The sequence below is a fragment of the Bombina bombina genome, chromosome 1 (genome assembly GCF_027579735.1).
Source record: "Bombina bombina isolate aBomBom1 chromosome 1, aBomBom1.pri, whole genome shotgun sequence".
Lineage (NCBI taxonomy): Eukaryota > Metazoa > Chordata > Amphibia > Anura > Bombinatoridae > Bombina > Bombina bombina.
The window spans coordinates 1,139,625,860-1,139,647,120 of NC_069499.1; the positions used below are offsets into that span (position 1 = coordinate 1,139,625,860).

The window sequence follows — 21,261 nt, forward strand, 5'->3', positions numbered from 1 at the left end:
TAGACCTATTTTCCAGGTCATCTAATTTGGCTTGTAAAATCTTATTCTAGTTCTGTAAGATAGTGATGCTAGTTGTGGTTTCTGTCATTAGTTAGTCTTGTGGAAAAACTTTTAAATCCTGAAGAGAGTGAGTCTGTAATTTCAGTAGAAAAAGTGCAGAGAGCTGAGTCACTATTGGATGTGCATCTTGCAAAACAGCATCAGCATTTGCTTTAGAAAACATAAATTATGCTTACCGGATAATTTTCTTTTCTTCTCCACAGTTATTGAAGTCCCGCTTGAAGGATTTGAGCAGCTCTCATCCTATTGGCTGTTCCAATCAGCCAATAGGATTGAGCTCTCATCCTATTGGCTGATGGGAACAGCCAATAGAATGAGAGCTGCTCAAATCCTATTGGCTGATTGGAACAGCCAATAGGATTTTAGCAGCTCTAATCCTATTTGCTGATTGAAATCTTTCAGCCAATACGAATGCAAGGGATGCCATCTTGGATGACGTCACTTGCATTGAAGTTCTAGTTTACGGCGACGACCGTATGAAGAGGATGCTCTGTGCCGGATGTCTTAAGGATGAACCCGCTCCGCGCCGGATGGATGAAGATAGAAGATGCTGTCTGGATGAAGACTTCTTGCCGCATGGATGAGGACTTCACCGGCTGAATGAAGATGGAAAAGGCCGCCCGGATGAAGACTTCTTGCCATATAGATGAGGACGTCGCCGGCTGGATGGATCCTTCATGTGGGACTTCAATAACTGTAAGTGTATTGTCGGGGGTTAGTGTTAGGTTTATTTAAGAGTTTTTTGGGTGGGTTTTATTTTTAGATTAGGGTATGTGCAGTTAAAAGAGCTAAATGCCCTTTTAAGGGCAATGCCCATACAAATGCCCTTTTCAAGGCAATAGGGAGCTTAGGTTATTTTAGATAGGTTTTTTATTTGGGGGGTTGGTTGGGTGGTGGGTTTTACTGTTGGGGGTGTTTGTATTTTTTTTTTTTTACAGATAAAAGAGCTGATTTCTTTGGGGCAATGCCCCACAAAAGGCCCTTTTACTGGCCATTGGTAATATATTGTTGGCTATGTTTTTTTTTATTTTGGGGGGGGCTTTTTTATTTTGATAGGGCTATTAGATTAGGTGTAATTCTTTTTTATTTTAGATACTTTGTTTCTTATTTTTTTAATTTAGTGGGTTGTTTTTATTTAATGTAATTTAGTTATTTTTATTTTTAGTAATTTTAGTGTTTTTTTGTAATGTTAGGTTTTAGTGTAAGGCAGGTTAGGTTTTATTTCACAGGTAATTTTGTATTTATTTTAACTAGGTAGTTATTAAATAGTTAATAACTTTTTACTAACTAGTCTATCTAGTTAAAATAAATACAAACTTACCTGTGAAATAAAAATAAAACCTAAGCTAGCAACAATATAACTATTAATTATATTGTAGCTAGCTTAGGTTTTATTTACAGGCAAGTAAGTATTTAGTTTTAAATAGGTATTAGTTAGTTAATAACTGTAACTTTAATTTAGCTTTATTTTAATTATGTTAAAGTTAGGGTTACGTTAGGGTTAGTGTTAGGTTTAGGGGTTAATGGAATTTATTTAGTGGTAGTGATGTGGGAGGCCAGAGGTTTAGGGGTTAATAATTTTAGTATAGTTGCGGCGACATCAGGAGCGGCAGATTAGGGGTTAATAACTGTATGTAGGTGGCGGCGATGTCAGGGACGGCAGATTAGGGGTTAATGACTGTATGTAGGTGGCGGAGATGTCGGGGGCGGCAGATTAGGAGTTAATAACCGTGTGTAGGTGATGGCAGATTAGGGGTTACTAACATTATGTAGGTGGTGGCGATGGCAGATTAGGGGTGTTTAGACTCAGCATTTATGTTAGAGTGTTAGGTTTAAACGTAACTTTTTATTTCCCCATAGACATCAATGGGGCTGCGTTATGGAGCTTTTCATTCCGCGATCGCAGGTGTTAGGCTTTTTTTTTTTGCCGGCTCTCCCCATTGATGTCTATGGGGAAATCGTGCACGAGCACGTCAAAGCAGCGCTTGATTTCCCGCACAAGCCTGCTTTTTTTTAAACTTGTAACAGCAGCGCTATAGGGAGGTGAAATAACGCCGCTTTTGTGGCGGTAGTTAAAATCCCTATAGCGCTCAAAACTCGTAATCTAGCTGTATGTAAGCAGCAGGGTCCTTAGGCTCAGAGAGACTTTTCTCAGAATAAGGGTCCTCAGCATCTAAAAAGCGCACTAAAGCTATCTTACAAACTAGATATGTTTACACTTTTAGGACATTTTGGGCAGACTTGTTAGGCCTATGGGTCTTACCTGCTGTCAAAATCTATGTTTTATTGAAAATATATCTGTACTAGTCCTAAAGCCCGTTCACACGGGCCATTTTTTGCAGTACATCGGTCCCACCTCTTGCGCTCTCTCCCTCCCCCTCTCTTTTGCTCTCTATCTCCCCCTTTCTTTTGAGCTTTCTCTCTCCCCCCTCTCTTTTGCGCTCTCTCTCTCCCTCTCTCTTTTGCGCTCTCTCCCCCCTCTCTTTTGCGCTCTCTTTCCCCCCTCTCTTTTGAGCTCTCTCCACATCTCTTTTGAGCTCTTTCTCTCACCCCTCTTTTGCGCTCTCTCCCCCACTCTTTTGCGCTCTCTCCCCCTCTCTTTTGCGCTCTCTCTCCCCCTCTCTTTTGCTCTCTCTCCTCCATCTCTTTTGCGCTCTCCCCCCCCCCTCTCTCTCCCCTCTCTTTTGCGCTCTCTCTCCCTCCTCTTTTGTGCTCTCTCTCCCCTTTCTTTTGCGCTCTCTCTCCCACCCTTTCTTTTGCGCTCTCTCTCCCCCTCTCTTTTGCACTCTCTCTCCCCCTCTCTTTTGCGCTCTCTCACCACCTCTCTTTTGCGCCCTCTCTCCCCCCTCTCTTTTGTGCTCTCTCTCCCCCTCTCTTTTGCACTCTCTCTCCCCCTCTCTCTTTTGTGCTCTCTCTCCCCCTCTCTTTTGCGCTCTCTCATCCCCCTCTCTTTTGCGCTCTCTCACCCCCTCTCTTTTGCGCTCTCTCTCTCCTCCATCTCTTTTGCGCTCTCTCCCCCCTCTCTTTTGCGCTCTCTCTCCCCCTCTCTTTTGCGCTCTCTCTCCCCCTCTCTTTTGCACTCTCTCTCCCCCTCTCTCTTTTGTGCTCTCTCTCCCCCCCTCTCTTTTGCGCTCTCTCATCCCCCTCTCTTTTGCGCTCTCTCACCCCCTCTCTTTTGCGCTCTCTCTCTCTCCTCCATCTCTTTTGCGCTCTCTCCCCCCTCTCTTTTGCGCTCTCTCTCCCCCCTTTCTTTTGTGCTCTCTCTCCCCTTTCTTTTGCGCTCTCTCTCCCTTTCTTTTGCGCTCTCTCTCCCCCTCTCTTTTGCACTCTCTCTCCCCCTCTCTTTTACGCTCTCTCACCCCCTCTCTTTTGCGCCCTCTCTCCCCCTCTCTTTTGCGATCTCTCATCCCCCTCTCTTTTGCGCTCTCTCACCCCCCTCTCTTTTGCGCTCTCTCTCCACCCCTCTCTTTTGCGCTCTCTCTCCACCCCTCTCTTTTGCGCTCTCTCCCCCCTCTCTTTTGTGCTCTCTCTCCCCCCTCTCTTTTGCGCTCTTCCCCCTCTCTTTTGCGTTCTCTATCTCCCCCCTCTTTTGCGCTCTCTCTCCCCCCCTCTTTTGCGCTCTCTCTCCCCCCTCTCTTTTGTGCTCTTTCCCCCTCTCTTTTGTGCTCTCTCCCCCTCTCTTTTGCTGTCTCTCTCCCCCTCTCTCTTTTGCTGTCTCTCTCCCCCTCTCTTTTGCTGTCTCTATCCCCCTCTCTTTTGCTGTCTCTCTCCCCCTCTCTTTTGCTGTCTCTCTCCCCTCTCTTTTGCTGTCTCTCTCCCCCTCTCTCTTTTGCTGTCTCTCTCCCCCCTCTCTTTTGCTGTCTCTCTCCCCCTCTCTTTTGCTGTCTCTCTCCCCTCTCTTTTGCTGTCTCTCTCCCCCTCTCTCTTTTGCTGTCTCTCTCCCCCCTCTCTTTTGCTGTCTCTCTCCCCCCTCTCTTTTGCTGTCTCTCTCCCCCTCTCTCTTTTGCTGTCTCTCTCCCCCTCTCTTTTGCACTCTCTCACCCCCCTCTTTTGCGCTCTCTCACCCCTCTCTTTTGCGCTCTCTCTCCACGCCTCTCTTTTGCGCTCTCTCTCCACCCCTCTCTTTTGCGCTCTCTCCCCCCTCTCTTTTGTGCTCTCTCTCTCCCCCTCTCTTTTGCGCTCTTCCCCCCTCTCTTTTGTGCTCTCTCTCCCCCCCTCTCTTTTGCGCTCTCTCTCCCCCCTCTCTTTTGCGCTCTCTCTCCCCCCTCTTTTGCACTCTCTCCTCCCCTCTCTCTTTTGCGCTCTCCTCCCCTCTCTCTTTTGCGCTCTCTCCCCCCTCTCTTTTGCACTCTCTCTCCCCCCTCTCTTTTGCGCTCTCTCTCCCCCTCTCTTTTGCACTCTCTCCCCCTCTCTCTTTTGCACTCTCTCTCCCCCCTCTCTTTTGTGCTCTCTCTCCCCCTCTCTTTTGCACTCTCTCTCCCCCCTCTCTTTTGCGTTCTCTCTCCCCCTCTCTTTTGCACTCTCTCTCCCCCTCTCTCTTTTGCGCTCTCTCTCCCCCCTCTCTTTTGCGCTCTCTCATCCCCCTCTCTTTTGCGCTCTCTCACCCCCTCTCTTTTGCGCTCTCTCTCTCCTCCATCTCTTTTGCGCTCTCTCCCCCCTCTCTTTTGCGCTCTCTCTCCCCCCTCTCTTTTGTGCTCTCTCTCCCCTTTCTTTTGCGCTCTCTCTCCCACCCTTTCTTTTGCGCTCTCTCTCCCCCTCTCTTTTGCACTCTCTCTTCCCCTCTCTTTTGCGCTCTCTCACCCCCTCTCTTTTGCGCCCTCTCTCCCCCCTCTCTTTTGTGCTCTCTCTCCCCCTCTCTTTTGCGCTCTCTCTCCCCCTCTCTCTTTTGCGCTCTCTCTCCCCCTCTCTCTTTTGCGCTTTCTCATCCCCCTCTCTTTTGCGCTCTCTCTCCACCCCTCTCTTTTGCGCTCTCTCTCCACCCCTCTCTTTTGCACTCTCTCCCCCTCTCTTTTGTGCTCTCTCTCCCCCCTCTCTTTTGCGCTCTTCCCCCTCTCTTTTGCGCTCTCTATCTCCCCCCTCTTTTGCACTCTCTCTCCCCCCCTCTTTTGCGCTCTCTCCCCCCTCTCTTTTGCACTCTCTCTCCCCCCTCTCTTTTGCGCTCTCTCTCCCCCTCTCTTTTGCACTCTCTCTCCCCCTCTCTCTTTTGCGCTCTCTCTCCCCCCTCTCTCTCCCCCCTCTCTTTTGCACTCTCTCTCCCCCCTCTCTTTTGCGCTCTTTCCCCCTCTCTTTTGTGCTCTCTCCCCCTCTCTCTTTTTCTGACTCTCTCCCCCTCTCTCTTTTGCTGTCTCTATCCCCCCTCTCTTTTGCTGTCTCTCTCCCCCTCTCTTTTGCTGTCTCTCTCCCCCTCTCTTTTGCTGTCTCTCTCCCCCTCTCTTTTGCTGTCTCTCTCCCCCTCCCTTTTTTGCTGTCTCTATCCCCCCTCTCTTTTGCTGTATCTCTCCCCCTCTCTCTTTTGCTGTCTCTCTCCCCCTCTCTTTTGCTGTCTCTCTCCCCCTCTCTTTTGCTGTCTCTCTCCCCCTCTCTCTTTTGCTGTCTCTCTCCCCCTCTCTCTTTTGCTGTCTCTATCCCCCCTCTCTTTTGCTGTCTCTCTCCCCCTCTCTTTTGCTGTCTCTCTCCCCTCTCTTTTGCTGTCTCTCTCCCCCCTCTCTCTTTTGCTGTCTCTCTCCCCCCTCTCTTTTGCTGTCTCTCTGCCCCTCTCTTTTGCTGTCTTTCTCCCCTCTCTTTTGCTGTCTCTCTCCCCCTCTCTCTTTTGCTGTCTCTCTCCCCCTCTCTCTTTTGCTGTATCTCTCCCCCTCTCTCTTTTGCTGTCTCTCTCCCCCTCTCTTTTGCTGTCTCTCTCCCCCTCTCTTTTGCTGTCTCTCTCCCCCTCTCTCTTTTGCTGTCTCTCTCCCCCTCTCTCTTTTGCTGTCTCTATCCCCCCTCTCTTTTGCTGTCTCTCTCCCCCTCTCTTTTGCTGTTTCTCTCCCCTCTCTTTTGCTGTCTCTCTCCCCCTCTCTCTTTTGCTGTCTCTCTCCCCCCCTCTCTTTTGCTGTCTCTCTGCCCCTCTCTTTTGCTGTCTCTCTCCCCTCTCTTTTGCTGTCTCTCTCCCCCTCTCTCTTTTGCTGTCTCTCTCCCCCCTCTCTTTTGCTGTCTCTCTCCCCCTCTCTCTTTTGCTGTCTCTCTCCCCCTCTCTTTTGCGCTCTCTCACCCCCCTCTTTTGCGCTCTCTCACCCCCTCTCTTTTGCGCTCTCTCTCCACGCCTCTCTTTTGCGCTCTCTCTCCACCCCTCTCTTTTGCGCTCTCTCCCCCCTCTCTTTTGTGCTCTCTCTCCCCCCTCTCTTTTGCGCTCTTCCCCCCTCTCTTTTGCGCTCTTCCCCCCTCTCTTTTGCGCTCTCTCTCCCCCCTCTTTTGCACTCTCTCTTCCCCCCTCTCTTTTGCGCTCTCTCCCCCCTCTCTTTTGCACTCTCTCTCCCCCCTCTCTTTTGCGCTCTCTCTCCCCCTCTCTTTTGCACTCTCTCTCCCCCTCTCTCTTTTGCGCTCTCTCTCCCCCCTCTCTTTTGCGCTCTCTCTCCCCCTCTCTTTTGCACTCTCTCTCCCCCCTCTCTTTTGCGCTCTCTCTCCCCCTCTCTTTTGCACTCTCTCTCCCCCCTCTCTCTTTTGCGCTCCCTCTCCCCCCTCTCTTTTGTGCTCTCTCATCCCCCTCTCTTTTGCGCTCTCTCACCCCCTCTCTTTTGCGCTCTCTCTCTCTCCTCCATCTCTTTTGCGCTCTCTCCCCCCTCTCTTTTGCGCTCTCTCTCCCCCTCTCTTTTGTGCTCTCTCTCCCCTTTCTTTTGCGCTCTCTCTCCCACCCTTTCTTTTGTGCTCTCTCTCCCCCTCTCTTTTGCACTCTCTCTCCCCCTCTCTTTTGCGCTCTCTCTCCACCCCTCTCTTTTGCGCTCTCTCCCCCTCTCTTTTGTGCTCTCTCTCCCCCCTCTCTTTTGCGCTCTTCCCCCTCTCTTTTGCGCTCTCTATCTCCCCCCTCTTTTGCGCTCTCTCTCCCCCCCCTCTTTTGCGCTCTCTTTCCCCCCTCTCTTTTGTGCTCTTTCCCCCTCTCTTTTGTGCTCTCTCCCCCTCTCTCTTTTGCTGTCTCTCTCCCCCTCTCTCTTTTGCTGTCTCTATCCCCCTCTCTTTTGCTGTCTCTCTCCCCCCTCTCTTTTGCTGTCTCTCTCCCCTCTCTTTTGCTGTCTCTCTCCCCCTCTCTCTTTTGCTGTCTCTCTCCCCCCCCTCTCTTTTGCTGTCTCTCTCCCCCTCTCTTTTGCTGTCTCTCTCCCCTCTCTTTTGCTGTCTCTCTCCCCCTCTCTCTTTTGCTGTCTCTCTCCCCCCCTCTCTTTTGCTGTCTCTCTCCCCCTCTCTTCTGCTGTCTCTCTCCCCTCTCTTTTGCTGTCTCTCTCCCCCTCTCTTTTGCTGTCTCTCTCCCCCTCTCTTTTGCTGTCTCTCTCCCCTCTCTTTTGCTGTCTCTCTCCCCCCATCTCTTTTGCTGTCTCTCTCCCCCCCTCTCTTTTGCTGTCTCTCTCCCCCTCTCTCTTTTGCTGTCTCTCTCCCCCTCTCTTTTGCGCTCTCTCACCCCCCCTCTTTTGCGCTCTCTCACCCCCTCTCTTTTGCGCTCTCTCTCCACGCCTCTCTTTTGCGCTCTCTCTCCACCCCTCTTTTTTGCGCTCTCTCCCCCCTCTCTTTTGTGCTCTCTCTCCCCCCTCTCTTTTGCGCTCTTCCCCCCTCTCTTTTGCGCTCTCTCTCCCCCTCTTTTGCACTCTCTCTTCCCCCCTCTCTTTTGCGCTCTCTCCCCCCTCTCTTTTGCTGTCTCTCTCCCCCTCTCTCTTTTGCTGTCTCTATCCCCCCTCTCTTTTGCTGTCTCTCTCCCCCTCTCTCTTTTGCTGTCTCTCTCCCCCTTTCTTTTGCTGTCTCTCTCCCCCTCTCTTTTGCTGTCTCTCTCCCCCTCTCTTTTGCTGTCTCTCTCCCCCTCCCTTTTTTGCTGTCTCTATCCCCCCTCTCTTTTGCTGTATCTCTCCCCCTCTCTCTTTTGCTGTCTCTCTCCCCCTCTCTTTTGCTGTCTCTCTCCCCCTCTCTCTTTTGCTGTCTCTCTCCCCCTCTCTCTTTTGCTGTCTCTCTCCCCCTCTCTTTTGCTGTCTCTCTCCCCCTCTCTCTTTTGCTGTCTCCCTCCCCCTCTCTTTTGCTGTCTCTCTCCCCCTCTCTCTTTTGCTGTCTCTCTCCCCCCTCTCTTTTGCTTTCTCTCTTCCCCCTCTCTTTTGCGCTCTCTCTCCCCTCTCTCTTTTGCGCTCTCTCCCCCTCTCTTTTGCTGTCTCTCTCCCCCTCTTTCTTTTGCTGTCTCTATCCCCCCTCTCTTTTGCTGTCTCTCTCCCCATCTCTCTTTTGCTGTCTCTCTCCCCCTCTCTCTTTTGCTGTCTCTCTCCCCCTCTCTTTTGCTGTCTCTCTCCTCCCTCTCTTTTGCTGTCTCTCTCCCCTTTTCTCTTTTGCTGTCTCTCTCCCCCTCTCTCTTTTGCTGTCTCCCCCTCTCTTTTGCTGTCTCTCTCCCCCTCTCTTTTTGCTGTCTCTCCCCCCTCTCTTTTGCTGTCTCTTTCCCCTTCTCTCTTTTGCTGTCTCTCTCCCCTCTCTCTTTTGCTGTCTCTCTCCCCCCTCTCTTTTGCTGTCTCTCCCCCTTCTCTTTTGCTGTCTCTTTCCCCCCTCTCTTTTGCTGTCTCTTTCACCTTCTCTCTTTTGCTGTCTCTCTCCCCCCTCTCTTTTACTGTCTCTCTCCCCCCTCTCTTTTACTGTCTCTCTCCCCCTGTCTTTTGCTGTCTCTCTCCCCCTCTCTTTCTCCCCCTCTCTATCTCTCTCCCCTCTCTCTATCTCTCTCTCCCATCTTCCATTGTGCGACCGCACCCGGCCACGCCCCCTTCACACCAGGTCACGCCCCCTTCACGGCCATTCACACCCGGGCACGCCCCTTCACACCGGGCCACGCCCACTTCGGCTGCGGCGCAGATCACCAGCAGGGACTCAAAGGCCAGGTGTGTTTGTCCTCGTGCTGTCTGTACTGCGCATGACAGCTTCAGACAAACACACTTGGCTTTTTATAATATAGGATGTTGTTTGGGTTCAGAAAAAGTTGCTTAACCATTTAAAGGGATACTAAACCCAAATTATTTATTTTGTGATACAGATAGAGCATGCAATTGTAAGCAACTTTCTAATTTACTCCTATTATCAATTTTTCTTCATTCTCTTGCTATCCCTTAGAATGTAAGCCTATGAGCCCAGCTGTTTGTAGATCGCCTTCATAAGAGCTGACTACAACAGTGCAACTCTTGGCAGAGCCCTCTACCCATTTGATCCCTATAAATGTTATTGTATACAACAAACAAACAAAAGAAGACAGCGCCTCATAGTGCAAATAAGTTCCATAAGCTCTCAAAATAAATTGTTCTTATTTCTTTTCACACAAGCCTGGTTATTTTGGCTTTTTTATCTCCATAAACCCCGTTGCTTCTGCAAGGGATTTGTTTCCAAAACACTTTTGTTGAGATACTTTTGACGATCATTAGCTCAAGGTGGATGCTGCATGCAGTGAAAGCTGCTTTCTCCAATACAGTGCTGCTCCAGACGATTCCCTTCTATTCGTGGAGGAGAGCCCACAGCTGCACCTTGGAAGTTTGGATGACATCTGTATCAGCGCACTGACTGCTGTTAAACGTCAGCCTGCCCATTCGCACTTCTTTACATAAGAGTGCCAGTACTCTTGTGAGTATACCTACAACCGTTTGTCTCTTTTTGTGACCCCAGCTTATGGAACTTATTTGCACTATGAGGTGCTGTCTTCTTTTGTTCATTTTTTAGATACACTGTTTGATCATCCAGTCTCAAGACCAGCTGTCTGCTGCAGTTAGATACCATCATTGTGCCGAAGTCTTCATTTTACCCTTAGAGACACTTTTTGTGTGAGATACCGCTCACAACCATATTTTGGGACTTCTGCATGATAAGCATGTTAAAAAAAATTCTTTTTATATAGATACTGTATTCGAATGTCACTAACCTTTATTTGCTATATTATTTTGGTTTTTTTATTTAGCTATCACACTGTCACACTTTTTAATTCCTTTTTGTCACATTCTGTGACTGTTTCACTTATATACAATTACTGTTGTCCTTGATTATAGAGGCAAGATTAGTTATCTTGGTTGAGTAACACGTTTTTTTGGAGCGATTTGGCGCACTCTATCACTATACTGTTGTATGTTTTTTTTCTCCTTATTGTATACCGCCTTTATAGCTCTGCAGAATCTGTTGCAGCTCTACAAATACCTGATAATATTAAAAATAAATAATATCTTTATTTAAAAAAAAAAAAGGAATGGAAAGCTCAGCACCCTGGATAATGCTTACTTATTGGTGGCTACATTCAGCCAACCAATAAGCAAGCAATACCCAGGTTCAGAACCAAAAATGAGCTGGCTCCTAAGCTTTGCATTCCCGATTTTTATATAAAGATAGCAAGAGAATGAAGAAAAATTGATAATAGGAGTAAATTAGAAAGTTGAAAATTGAATTTAGAATCCCTTTAACTTCCAAAGAAATAGACCTCAGCCAAGAGGTTACTTGTTCAGAATATTTACAAAGTATTAACGGATAAAATCAGATTAGTTAATAAAACACAGAAGCAAATGAATACAAGATAAAATATGTTTTATTAACCACATGTGTTTGAACGTGGTCTAACAATGCCATCTGTCTGTGCTTCTATAATGAATATAATGATTTCTTTAATAAAATGTCCCTCATTCAGCATTCAGTTATCCTCTTTATTATTGAAATTTGACAATATTCAAACCACTTGTGACTTCATACAATGCAGTTAGAGAGGGAACAGGCTGAGACAATAAACAGAGGTAGCAAAATACTCCTCCCTTCCCACACCCGAAGAAACTTACTTCCAGAGAGGGTATGAGTAGGGCATGGGAGCGAGGCTGGTCTGTGAATGTGTAAAAACTAATGATTTATGTCTTCCACTCTCTCATTCAAACAAATAAATAGTCCCACAATTGTGTCACATGACACCCAGCTAATACAGTGATAGGTTGGGAGTTCCTAAAACGAGCCATGGTTTTATCATGCAGACAAGGGGTGAAGTTCAGTTCATAAGTTGTAGCATCTTCACGAGGTTGTACTGCTCCCACTATCTGCCTCAGTGATGTGCTCTAGAGTCCCACGTGTCCTGTAAACATCAGGGGAGGGGGAGCTGGAGCGGCTAATACCGCTGGACTGTCCGGCATGGTGTATCTGTCGCACATGGTCCACAGCTTCATTCTTGGCATGTTTGAGGAGGTCAGCTTGTCCCTGCAGGGAAACACAAGTCAGACACAGTGTGTAGAGGGTTGTCTAAAGCTGCCGGAAGGTAAAGAACGGGAGGGAGATGGAGAGAGTGACAGCGTGTGAAGGTCTGACTAAAATTGCCATGAGCAAGGCAAGAAGATGGGAAGAGAGAAGAAAATGATAAAGATACAATAGAGACAGGGAATAGAGAGATGAGAAAGAAGAAGCTGCTAGACAGAACAATGGGCAGTGTACAGCAGCTGCTAGCAGAGAGAAAAGCAGAGAATGTAAAACACTGTAAGGGAGATGGCGCATGTTCAGTAGGATTATTAAAAGCTGCTAAAGAGAGAACCAACAACGGGGGAGATTACAAGGGAGGCGCAAACGGTTTTGTGCTAACGCAATCGTGTATTTGCAACCCATTTTCATTTTGCTGATATTACAAGTGGAGCAAAATCTTGTGAGCTGCTGGTGCAATGCTGAATACTGAGAGCGTATTGCTCTCCGCATTCAGCGAGGTCTTGTGGACCTGATCCACACTGTCGGATCAGGTCCGCAAGACCTTTGATAATTCAGCCTCTTACATTCATTTTAACACTGTCTAATAAAAATAATTTCAAAAAAATATTGCACAAAAAAAGTTATAAGGACTCAAAGATATGAGATCTCTAGTGTTAGAAAAAAAAAGGCAGGCAAATGTCTTTAACATTGAGACACATACATATACATTGCTAAAGATGTATTTATACAGGCATACCTCGTTTTAGTGCCCTTTACTTTATTGCGCTTTGTAGATATTGCTCTTTTCACAAATTTAATATCAATCAGATATTGAAAAAATATATGTATCACAACTGAGTAGATGATATCCTATAATAAGGTATCATTAAAGTAATATCAATCACAATTAAGTAGATGATATAAAAACCAATGATAATATTCTAATATAAGTTGATAGTAAACAGAAATGGTCAAGAACAAAAACCAAAAGAATCAAATGTTTACAATAGATATAGTAATTAAGTATTGATTTGGTAAAAAGTCCCAGGTGTGACGAAATACCAATGGGTGGTAAAAAGGTCTGGCAGCAAGTGGTAAGTTTAATCAAAACTTACTTTATTAAAATATATTAAAAATACTAGCAACGCGTTTCTCATCTATATATATATATATATATATATATATATATATATATATATATATATATATATACAGGCAAAAATTGGTGTATGTGCACTCTCACCAACGTTCAACAACTATCAGGGTGCTGTGTGCGGTGAATTATAGAAAAGCAAAAAGAAGCACTCACTGAATCTTCATCAAAAAGTGACAAAAACTTTTAATGAAGTTTGTGACGTTTCGGGACAGCAACAGTCCCTTCCTCTGACAAATTAACACTGAACAAAAGCAGCCTTAAATAGGCTCCCAAACACACTCCCCTCAAGATCAGCCAATCCAGGCTGAATAATTAAACACACCCATATAGTGACCAATGAAAGAAAATGATACAAATTGTGCATGTGAATATTATAACATAATTGATCAAAACTTAAAAACAAATCCTCTTTGGACCCCATTGCTGGTAGTCATGTCCCATACATGCAATAAACATCCTATGTAGTTATCAATCAACTAAATAAATGATATAGTTCATAATATTGTCAAAAATTGTATAACCAATCAAACGTTAGATTACAAAAGTTAGATTACAATAGGCTCTAGTACATCATTCATTCTGTTACTGATCCGCCCCTTGTTACTAGGGACGCGATCAACAGCACATCTACAGCCATCAGAAAATGAAATAGGGACACAAATCACAACACAAGAGTAGCGCATAGCTCACTAAATTCATTACTACGTGCGCACTTACCAGTAGTATATATGTAACAGATCGCCATATAAGAAGCTATAAAAAGCTATAAAAATTGTAAACAAAGAATTATCCAATGGCAAAATGCCATGTCAAAATGGGCGTATGTATAGAGGCGTATATGCCTCGGCATGTTTAATATGCTGGCATCTTATTCTTCACTACCAAAACGTAAATAACCATGTGCCAAATTATATTAGGTAAATGAATAAGCCTATTGCTCAAATCATTATGTAAAACTACATTCGTATTGTATGTATGAGATCGCCATATGTGGATAGATTGCCAGAGTGTAAACAGAAGTATCATGCCCACGTGTGCATGTGACTAAACTATATTACATAAATTTACCTATTGTACAACTCATTACTATTGTAGATGCAATTAATGAGTTGTACAATAGGTAAATTTATGTAATATAGTTTAGTCACATGCACACGTGGGCATGATACTTCTGTTTTATTTACACTCTGGTAATCTATCCACATATGGCGATCTCATACATACAATACGAATGTAGTTTTACATAATGATTTGAGCAATAGGCTTATTCATTTACCTAATATAATTTGGCACATGGTTATTTACGTTTTGGTAGTGAAGAATAAGATGCCAGCATATTAAACATGCCGAGGCATATATGCCTCTATACATACGCCCATTTTGACATGGCATTTTGCCATTGGATAATTCTTTGTTTACAATTTTTATAGCTTTTTATAGCTTCTTATATGGCGATCTGTTACATATATACTACTGGTAAGTGCGAACGTAGTAATGAATTTAGTGAGCTATGCGCTACTCTTGTGTTGTGATTTGTGTCCCTATTTCATTTTCTGATGGCTGTAGATGTGCTGTTGATCGCGTCCCTAGTAACAAGGGGCGGATCAGTAACAGAATGAATGATGTACTAGAGCCTATTGTAATCTAACTTTTGTAATCTAACGTTTGATTGGTTATACAATTTTTGACGATATTATGAACTATATCATTTATTTAGTTGATTGATAACTACATAGGATGTTTATTGCATGTAGGGGACATGACTACCAGCAATGGGGTCCAAAGAGGATTTGTTTTTAAGTTTTGATCGATTATGTTATAATATTCACATGCACAATTTGTATCATTTTCTTTCATTGGTCACTATATGGGTGTGTTTAATTATTCAGCCTGGATTGGCTGATCTTGAGGGGAGTGTGTTTGGGAGCCTATTTAAGGCTGCTTTTGTTCAGTGTTAATTTGTCAGAGGAAGGGACTGTTGCTGTCCCAAAACGTCACAAACTGCATTAAAAGTTTTTGTCACTTTTTGCTGAAGATTCAGTGAGTGCTTCTTTTTGCTTTTATATATATATATATATATATATATATATATATATATATATATATATATATATATATATATATATATATATATATATATATATATATATATATAAATATATACATACAGCAGGTAGGGTGTGTGCACTCTCACCATCGAGCAAAAACTGCCAGGGTGCTATGGTATAACGGATACAAGTCTGTAGGAATAGCACTCACTGGTCTTCTGCCAGAGGCTTAGATACAAGGTAATCACATAGGTAAAATAGCAGTGTTGGTTATGCAAAACTGGGGAATGGATAATAAAGGGATTATCTATCTTTCTAAACAATAACAATTCTGGAGTAGCCCGTTCCTTTAACTTTTCCACAGATTTGCTAGTGGCCGTTCCTTCCATGAACATCTATGGTTCTGTGGGGTGACTAATGCATAATATCTCAAACATAAACAAGAACCAGTTGGAAATAGGAAAAAAAATAATTACAACCAAAATAACTTCAGAAACAGCCTTGAAAAACAGTTAATATATATGGTTGTAAGTGTAAAATATTAATGTCGGTCTTGCTATAGAAAGTAGCCTCACTTTATAGAACAGAATATGTCTTGCAGACCTTGCTTACATGTACAAGGGTCTGACTGAGGTTTTAAAGGGACAGTCAACACTTCCGTTAACATGATTTGGTATTGAAAATAAAAAAACCAAAGACCTGCCTGCACTATACCCCTCCTGCATTGCCGCCTTGCTTCTGTCCTAATCAGCATCGCTAACTTCTCTAATAACTGGTAAATATGGCAGCCGAACTCCCCCCACCGTTACGTAGCTGCCTTCTTCTTCAACTGATAAGCAAATCAGAATCCAGTCCTCGGACAGAAATTGCACGCGCATGCAATTTCTGTCCTAGGACTGGATTCTGATTTGCTTATCAGTTGAAGAAGAAGGCAGCTACGTAACGGTGGGGGGAGTTCGGCTGCCATATTTACCAGGTATTAGAGAAGTTAGCATCGCTGATTAGGACAGAAGCAAGGCGGTAAGGCAGGAGGGGTATAGTGCAGGCGGATCTCCGTTTTTTTTATTTTCAATATCAAATCATGTTAAATGAAGTGTTGACTGTCCCTTTAATGAGCTTTTTCTTTAACATTTTGAAGGCGCTTTCTTGATGCTGGTACCTTCATAGTGGTTCTCGTTCTATGCACTTATTGGTGAACAGTTATGAGATAGAAGTTTATACATTGATTATAATGAAAAGTCCCCCACCCCCACCCCCCCCGCGTGTGTATGTGACAAGAGGTAGGTACAAATTGAATTGCACAATTTGGGAGTTGCAATGATGCAGCAAGTCCCCCCCCCCCCATGCAAGATATTAGTTTCATGAACATGTTATACTTAATCTAAAGGTATCAGGAGAGAGAGCCCCTGTAAATCTGTATGGTGAGAGAGTGAGGGTTACTTGAGTGGCTGTCTATAGATGAAAGAGGGTACAACAGAGCGACTGTTTAGAGCATCCAGGTGAGGCAGGAGAGCTCCTAAACATAATATGTGTGGAGGGTATTAGGGTATTTAAAGCAGTCAGGAAAGAGTGTGTGACAGTTTGCAATGAGTTGTCTTAACCTGCACAGGGAGAGGTAGGATGTGTGAGCGGATGTTGCAAGGATTTGTAAAGGCACAACATGCTTGTCTAAAGCTTCCAGAAGAAACAGAGAGGGTGTTTACATAGCTGTCTAAGGCTAATAGGCGAGAGAGAAAGAGACACAATGTACTATACACATACTACAGACAGGCCCAGTGGGTACAATTGGCACAAACTCTCAAGAGAAGAATACAACTCTGAGCAGACACCAATGTTCTGAACTGAGCTTTACTGAGCAGCACTCCAAGAGATCAGTATTATTTGATCAGCATAAACTCATGAGCACCCTTTAGGGGGCATTCACACAACCAAACCATGGCCTGACCGCAGGAAAGTACAAGATATGACCAATGATCAAGCATATCAATTAACAGACCATCCAGTAGGTGGTATAGGAAAAGAGCAGGCCTGCTGTCATAGGACGAGTTTAATTTATCCTTACTGATTAATGTCTTATAGTCAAGTGCCTTATACCCAATATCCTGCTACCTGTAAATTCTCGCCATCCTGTTCTGTGCCTCATAGCCTAGAATCTTGTTATGCAACATTCCATATAACTTGGTTAAAACAGCATATTAGTCATTTGTTTACTTCCTGATCGCAGTTTTACATCAATGCATCATATGCAATTAATCATCCAGACCTGTGCTTAGTCTTATGTCCCTGTATTAATGTTACATCCTCAAGAGCTATGTATTACTTTTGACCCTATCTATTCTGTAAGGACATGCTTCTCTCAGCTCCTGGGCTGTAGGGACAGCAGGTGCAATAGGCAGGGATAGGCACAGCAAGAACTATATGCAGGGACATACTATACTAGTATAGGTAGGAACAGTTCCAGAAGATGCTTGTGATTAGCACAAAACTAAAAATGAAAAAGTAAGGGGAAGGACAGAAAGGAAATTCAGCTGGTGAGAGCAACAAATTATATTAATACAAACACACACTGCATACAGTATATTTATATAAACTTACTTACTTTGCCAGGACAGATACCAGATATTAACACGGACCCAGAGAAAAGTGGGAAAGGTAGAGGAGTGTTTAAAGGTACATGAAACCAATTTTTTTTTTATGATTCAAGAAAGAGCATAAAATTTTAAACAACTTTCCAATTTACTTCTATTATCAAATTTGCTTAATTCTCTTGATATCATTTGTTGAAAAGCATATCTAAATAGGCTTAGTAGCTGCTGATTGGTGACTGCACATGCTTGTGTTATTGGCTCACCGATGTGCATTGCTATTTTTTCAACAAAGTACAGTTGTGCTCATAAGTTTACATACCCTGGCAGAATTTATGATTTCTTGGCCATTTTTCAGAGAATATGAATGATAACACAAAAACTGTCCTTTCACTCATGGTTAGTGTTTGGCTGAAGCCATTTATTATCAATCAACTGTGTTTACTCTTTTAAAATCATAATGACAACAAAAACTAACGAAATGAACCTGATCAAAAGTTTACATACCCTGGTGATTTTGGCCTGATAACATGCACACAAGTTGACATAAAGAGGTTTGAATGGCTATTAAAGGTAACGATCCTCACTTTTGATCTGTTTGCTTGTAATTAGTGTGTGTGTATAAAAGGTCATTGAGTTTCTGGACTCCTGACAGACCCTTGCATCTTTCATCCAGTGCTGCACTGACGTTTCTGGATTCTGAGTCATGGGGAAAGCAAAAGATATGTGGGAAAAGGTAGTTGAACTGTATAAAACAGGAAAGGGATATAAAAAGATATTCAAGGAATTGAGAATACAAATCAGCAGTGTTCAAACTCTAATCAAGAAGTGGAAAATGAGGGGTTCTGTTGAAACCAAACCATGGTCAGGTAGACCACCTAAAATTTTAGCCACAACTGCCAGGATAATTGTTCGGGATGCAAAACCCTCCCCACAAATAACTTCAGGTGAAATACAGGACTCTCTGAAAACATGTGGTGTGGCTGTTTCAAGATGCACAATAAGGAGGCACTTGAAGAAAGATGGGCTGCATGGTCGAGTCGCCAGAAGAAAGCCATTACTATGCAAATGCCACAAAGTATCCCGCTTACAATACGCCAAACAGCACAGAGACAAGCCTCAAACCTTCTGGCACAAAGTCATTTGTAGTGATGAGACCAAAATTTAGCTTTTTGGCCACAACCCTAAACGCTACATTTGGAGAGTCAACACGGCCTATGATGAAAGGTACACCATTCCTACTGTGAAACATGGAGGTGGATCGCTGATGTTTTGGGGATGTGTGAGCTACAAAGGCACAGGAAATTTGGTCAGAATTGATGGCAAGATGAATTCAGTATGTTATCAAAAAATACTGGAGGAAAATTTGCATGAATAAAGTGAAGGTTCTGGAGTGGCCATCTCAGTCTCCTGACCTCAATATCATTGAGCCACTCTGAGAAGATCTCAAACGTGCAGTTCATTCAAGACAGTCCAAGAATATACAGGAACTGGAGGCTTTTTGCCAGGAAAAATGGGCAGCTTTACCATCTGAGAAGATAAAGAGACTCATCCACAAATACCACAAAACACTTCAAGCTGTCATTGATGTTAAAGGGGGCAATACACGGTATTAAGAACTGAGGTATGCAAACTTTTGGGTAGTTTCTGTTGTCATTATGATTTAAAAAGAGTAAACAAAGTTGAATGATAATAAATGGCTACAGCCAAACACTAACCATGAGTGAAAGAAAAGTTTTTGTGTTATCACTCATATTCTCTGAAAAATGGCCAAGAAATCATAAATTCTGCCAGGGCATATAAACTTATGAGCACAACTGTATATCTAAAGAATGAAGCAAATTAGATAATAGAAGTAAATTGAAATGTTGTTTAAAATTGTATTCTCTATCTGAATCATAAAAGAAAATGTTTGGGTTTCTTGTCCTTTTAAATGGCAAAATAAGGAGTCAGACAATAGGCTAAGCACTGGAGGGCTGAATTGTGACACACAGGCCTTAAGAACCAGGTTTAACTGCAGAGCTCACAATCTATTATTTATAATACAAAGACAATGGATGGAGGGATATGCACAGGAAACACTGTCACATTATCGCTAATTTGCCATTATCTGGTTCCGTGTTTAAGAGGAAACACGTACCTACTTCAATATTGTCTAATGAAGAGATATTATCCCTGTCATTGAAGTTCTAAGCTACACATTATTAATAAGTTACCATACATACATACATAACACACACAAAAAATTATATATATTGTAAACTTGCAATAGCCCTTTAATCACAAACACCTAGATTACAAGTTTTGTGCTATAGAGGGTGCGAAACGAACGCAACAAAAAGACATCAATGGGGAGAGAGTGTTAGAAAAAAAACTAACACCTGCGATCGCGGAATGAAAAGCTCCATAACGCAGCCCCATTGATGTCTATGGGGGGGAAAAGTTACGTTTAAACCAAACACTCTAACATAAACCCCACGTCTAAACACCCCTAATCTGCTGCCCCGACATCGCTGACACCTAAATAAAGTTATTAACCCCAATTTGCCGCTCCCGATACAGCCACCACCAAAATAAATTTATTAACCCCTATTCCGCTGCTCCTTGACATCGCCGCCACTAAAAGTTATTAACCCCTAAACCTCTGGCCTCTCACATCACTGCCACTAAATAAACCTATTAACCCCTAAACCGCCGGCCCCCACATCACAACAACCTAAATTAAACTATATTAACCCCTAAACCTAACCCGAAACCTAACACCCCCTAACTTTAACATAATTAAAAGATACCTAAATTAAAGTTACAAGGGACACTCAGGTCAAATTAAATTTTCATGATTCAGATACAGCATGTAATTTTAAACAACTTTCCAATTTACTTCCATTAACAAAATGTGCACAGTCTTTTATATTTACACTTTTTGAGTCACCAGCTCCTACTGAGCAAGTGCAAGAATTCACAGACTATACGAATATGCATTTTTAATTGGCTGATTGCTGTCACATGGTACGGGGGGTGGAAATAGACATAACTTTGAAATGTGTTAGAAAAGAATCTACTATTTATTTGAAATTCAGAGTAAATGCTATTGCATTGTCTTGTTATCTTGCATTTGTTTATTATGCAAATATACTATGTTTACTGGTCCTTTAACTAAATAATACCTATTTAAAATGAAATACAAACTTGCCTGTGAAATAAAAATGAAACCTAAGCTAGCTACAATATAACTCATAGTTATATTGTAGCTAGCTTAGGTTTTTATTTCACAGGTAAATTTGTATTTATTTTAACTAGGTAGACTAGTTAGTAAATAGTTATTAACTATTTACTAACTACCTAGTTAAAATAAATACAAACTTACCTATGAAATAAAAGTAAAACCTAAGCTGCCTTATACTAAAACCTAAAATTACAAAAAAAAACCTAACATTACAAAAATAAAAAACACTACAATTATAAAAAAATAAAAAAAACTACCATTACAAAAAATAACGAAATTATCCAAAACAATAAAAATGATTCCTATTCTAATACCCTGTTTACCCCCCCCCCACCCACACACACAAAAAAACGAATCTATAATAAACTACTAAAGGCCCTTTTGTAGGGCATTGCCCTAAAGAAATCAGCTCTTTTTCTTAAAAAGAAAATCAAACACTCCTTAACAGTATACAAATCCCCACCCCCAAAACCACAAAATAAAAAAAAGTTAAATCTAATCTACCCATTGCCCTGAAAAGGGCATTTGTATGGGCATTGCCCTTAAAGGGCTTTCAGCTCTTTTGCTTCCCATTAAAAATAAAAAATGGCTATTCTAAAAAAAAAAAAACACTGCAAAAAAAAAAAAAAACTTTACACAAAATAACAAACGAATTATAAAAAATAATAAAAATGATTCAAATTCTAATACCCAGTTTTAAAAAAATAACCAAAATAAAAGAACCCTAATCTATAATTAACTACCAATAGCCCTTAAAAGGGCCTTTTGTAGGGCATCGCCCTAAAGAAATCAGCTTTTGCT

The 21,261-nt window shown here is 43.0% G+C and overlaps 1 protein-coding gene across 3 annotated transcripts in view; it reads right to left on the reverse strand.

The window, feature by feature from the left end:
- Nucleotides 1–10,801: 10,801 nt before the first annotated feature.
- LOC128645777 (inactive phospholipase C-like protein 2) overlaps nt 10,802–21,261 on the reverse strand; it is a 410,224-nt gene continuing 399,764 nt past the window's right edge. For all 3 annotated transcript variants that reach the window (XM_053699021.1, XM_053699014.1, XM_053699030.1), the window contains one exon: nt 10,802–11,469. In XM_053699021.1, the coding sequence (XP_053554996.1) occupies nt 11,287–11,469 (183 nt within the window). In that variant the 3' untranslated portion in view covers nt 10,802–11,286. The remainder of the gene's footprint in view (nt 11,470–21,261) is intronic.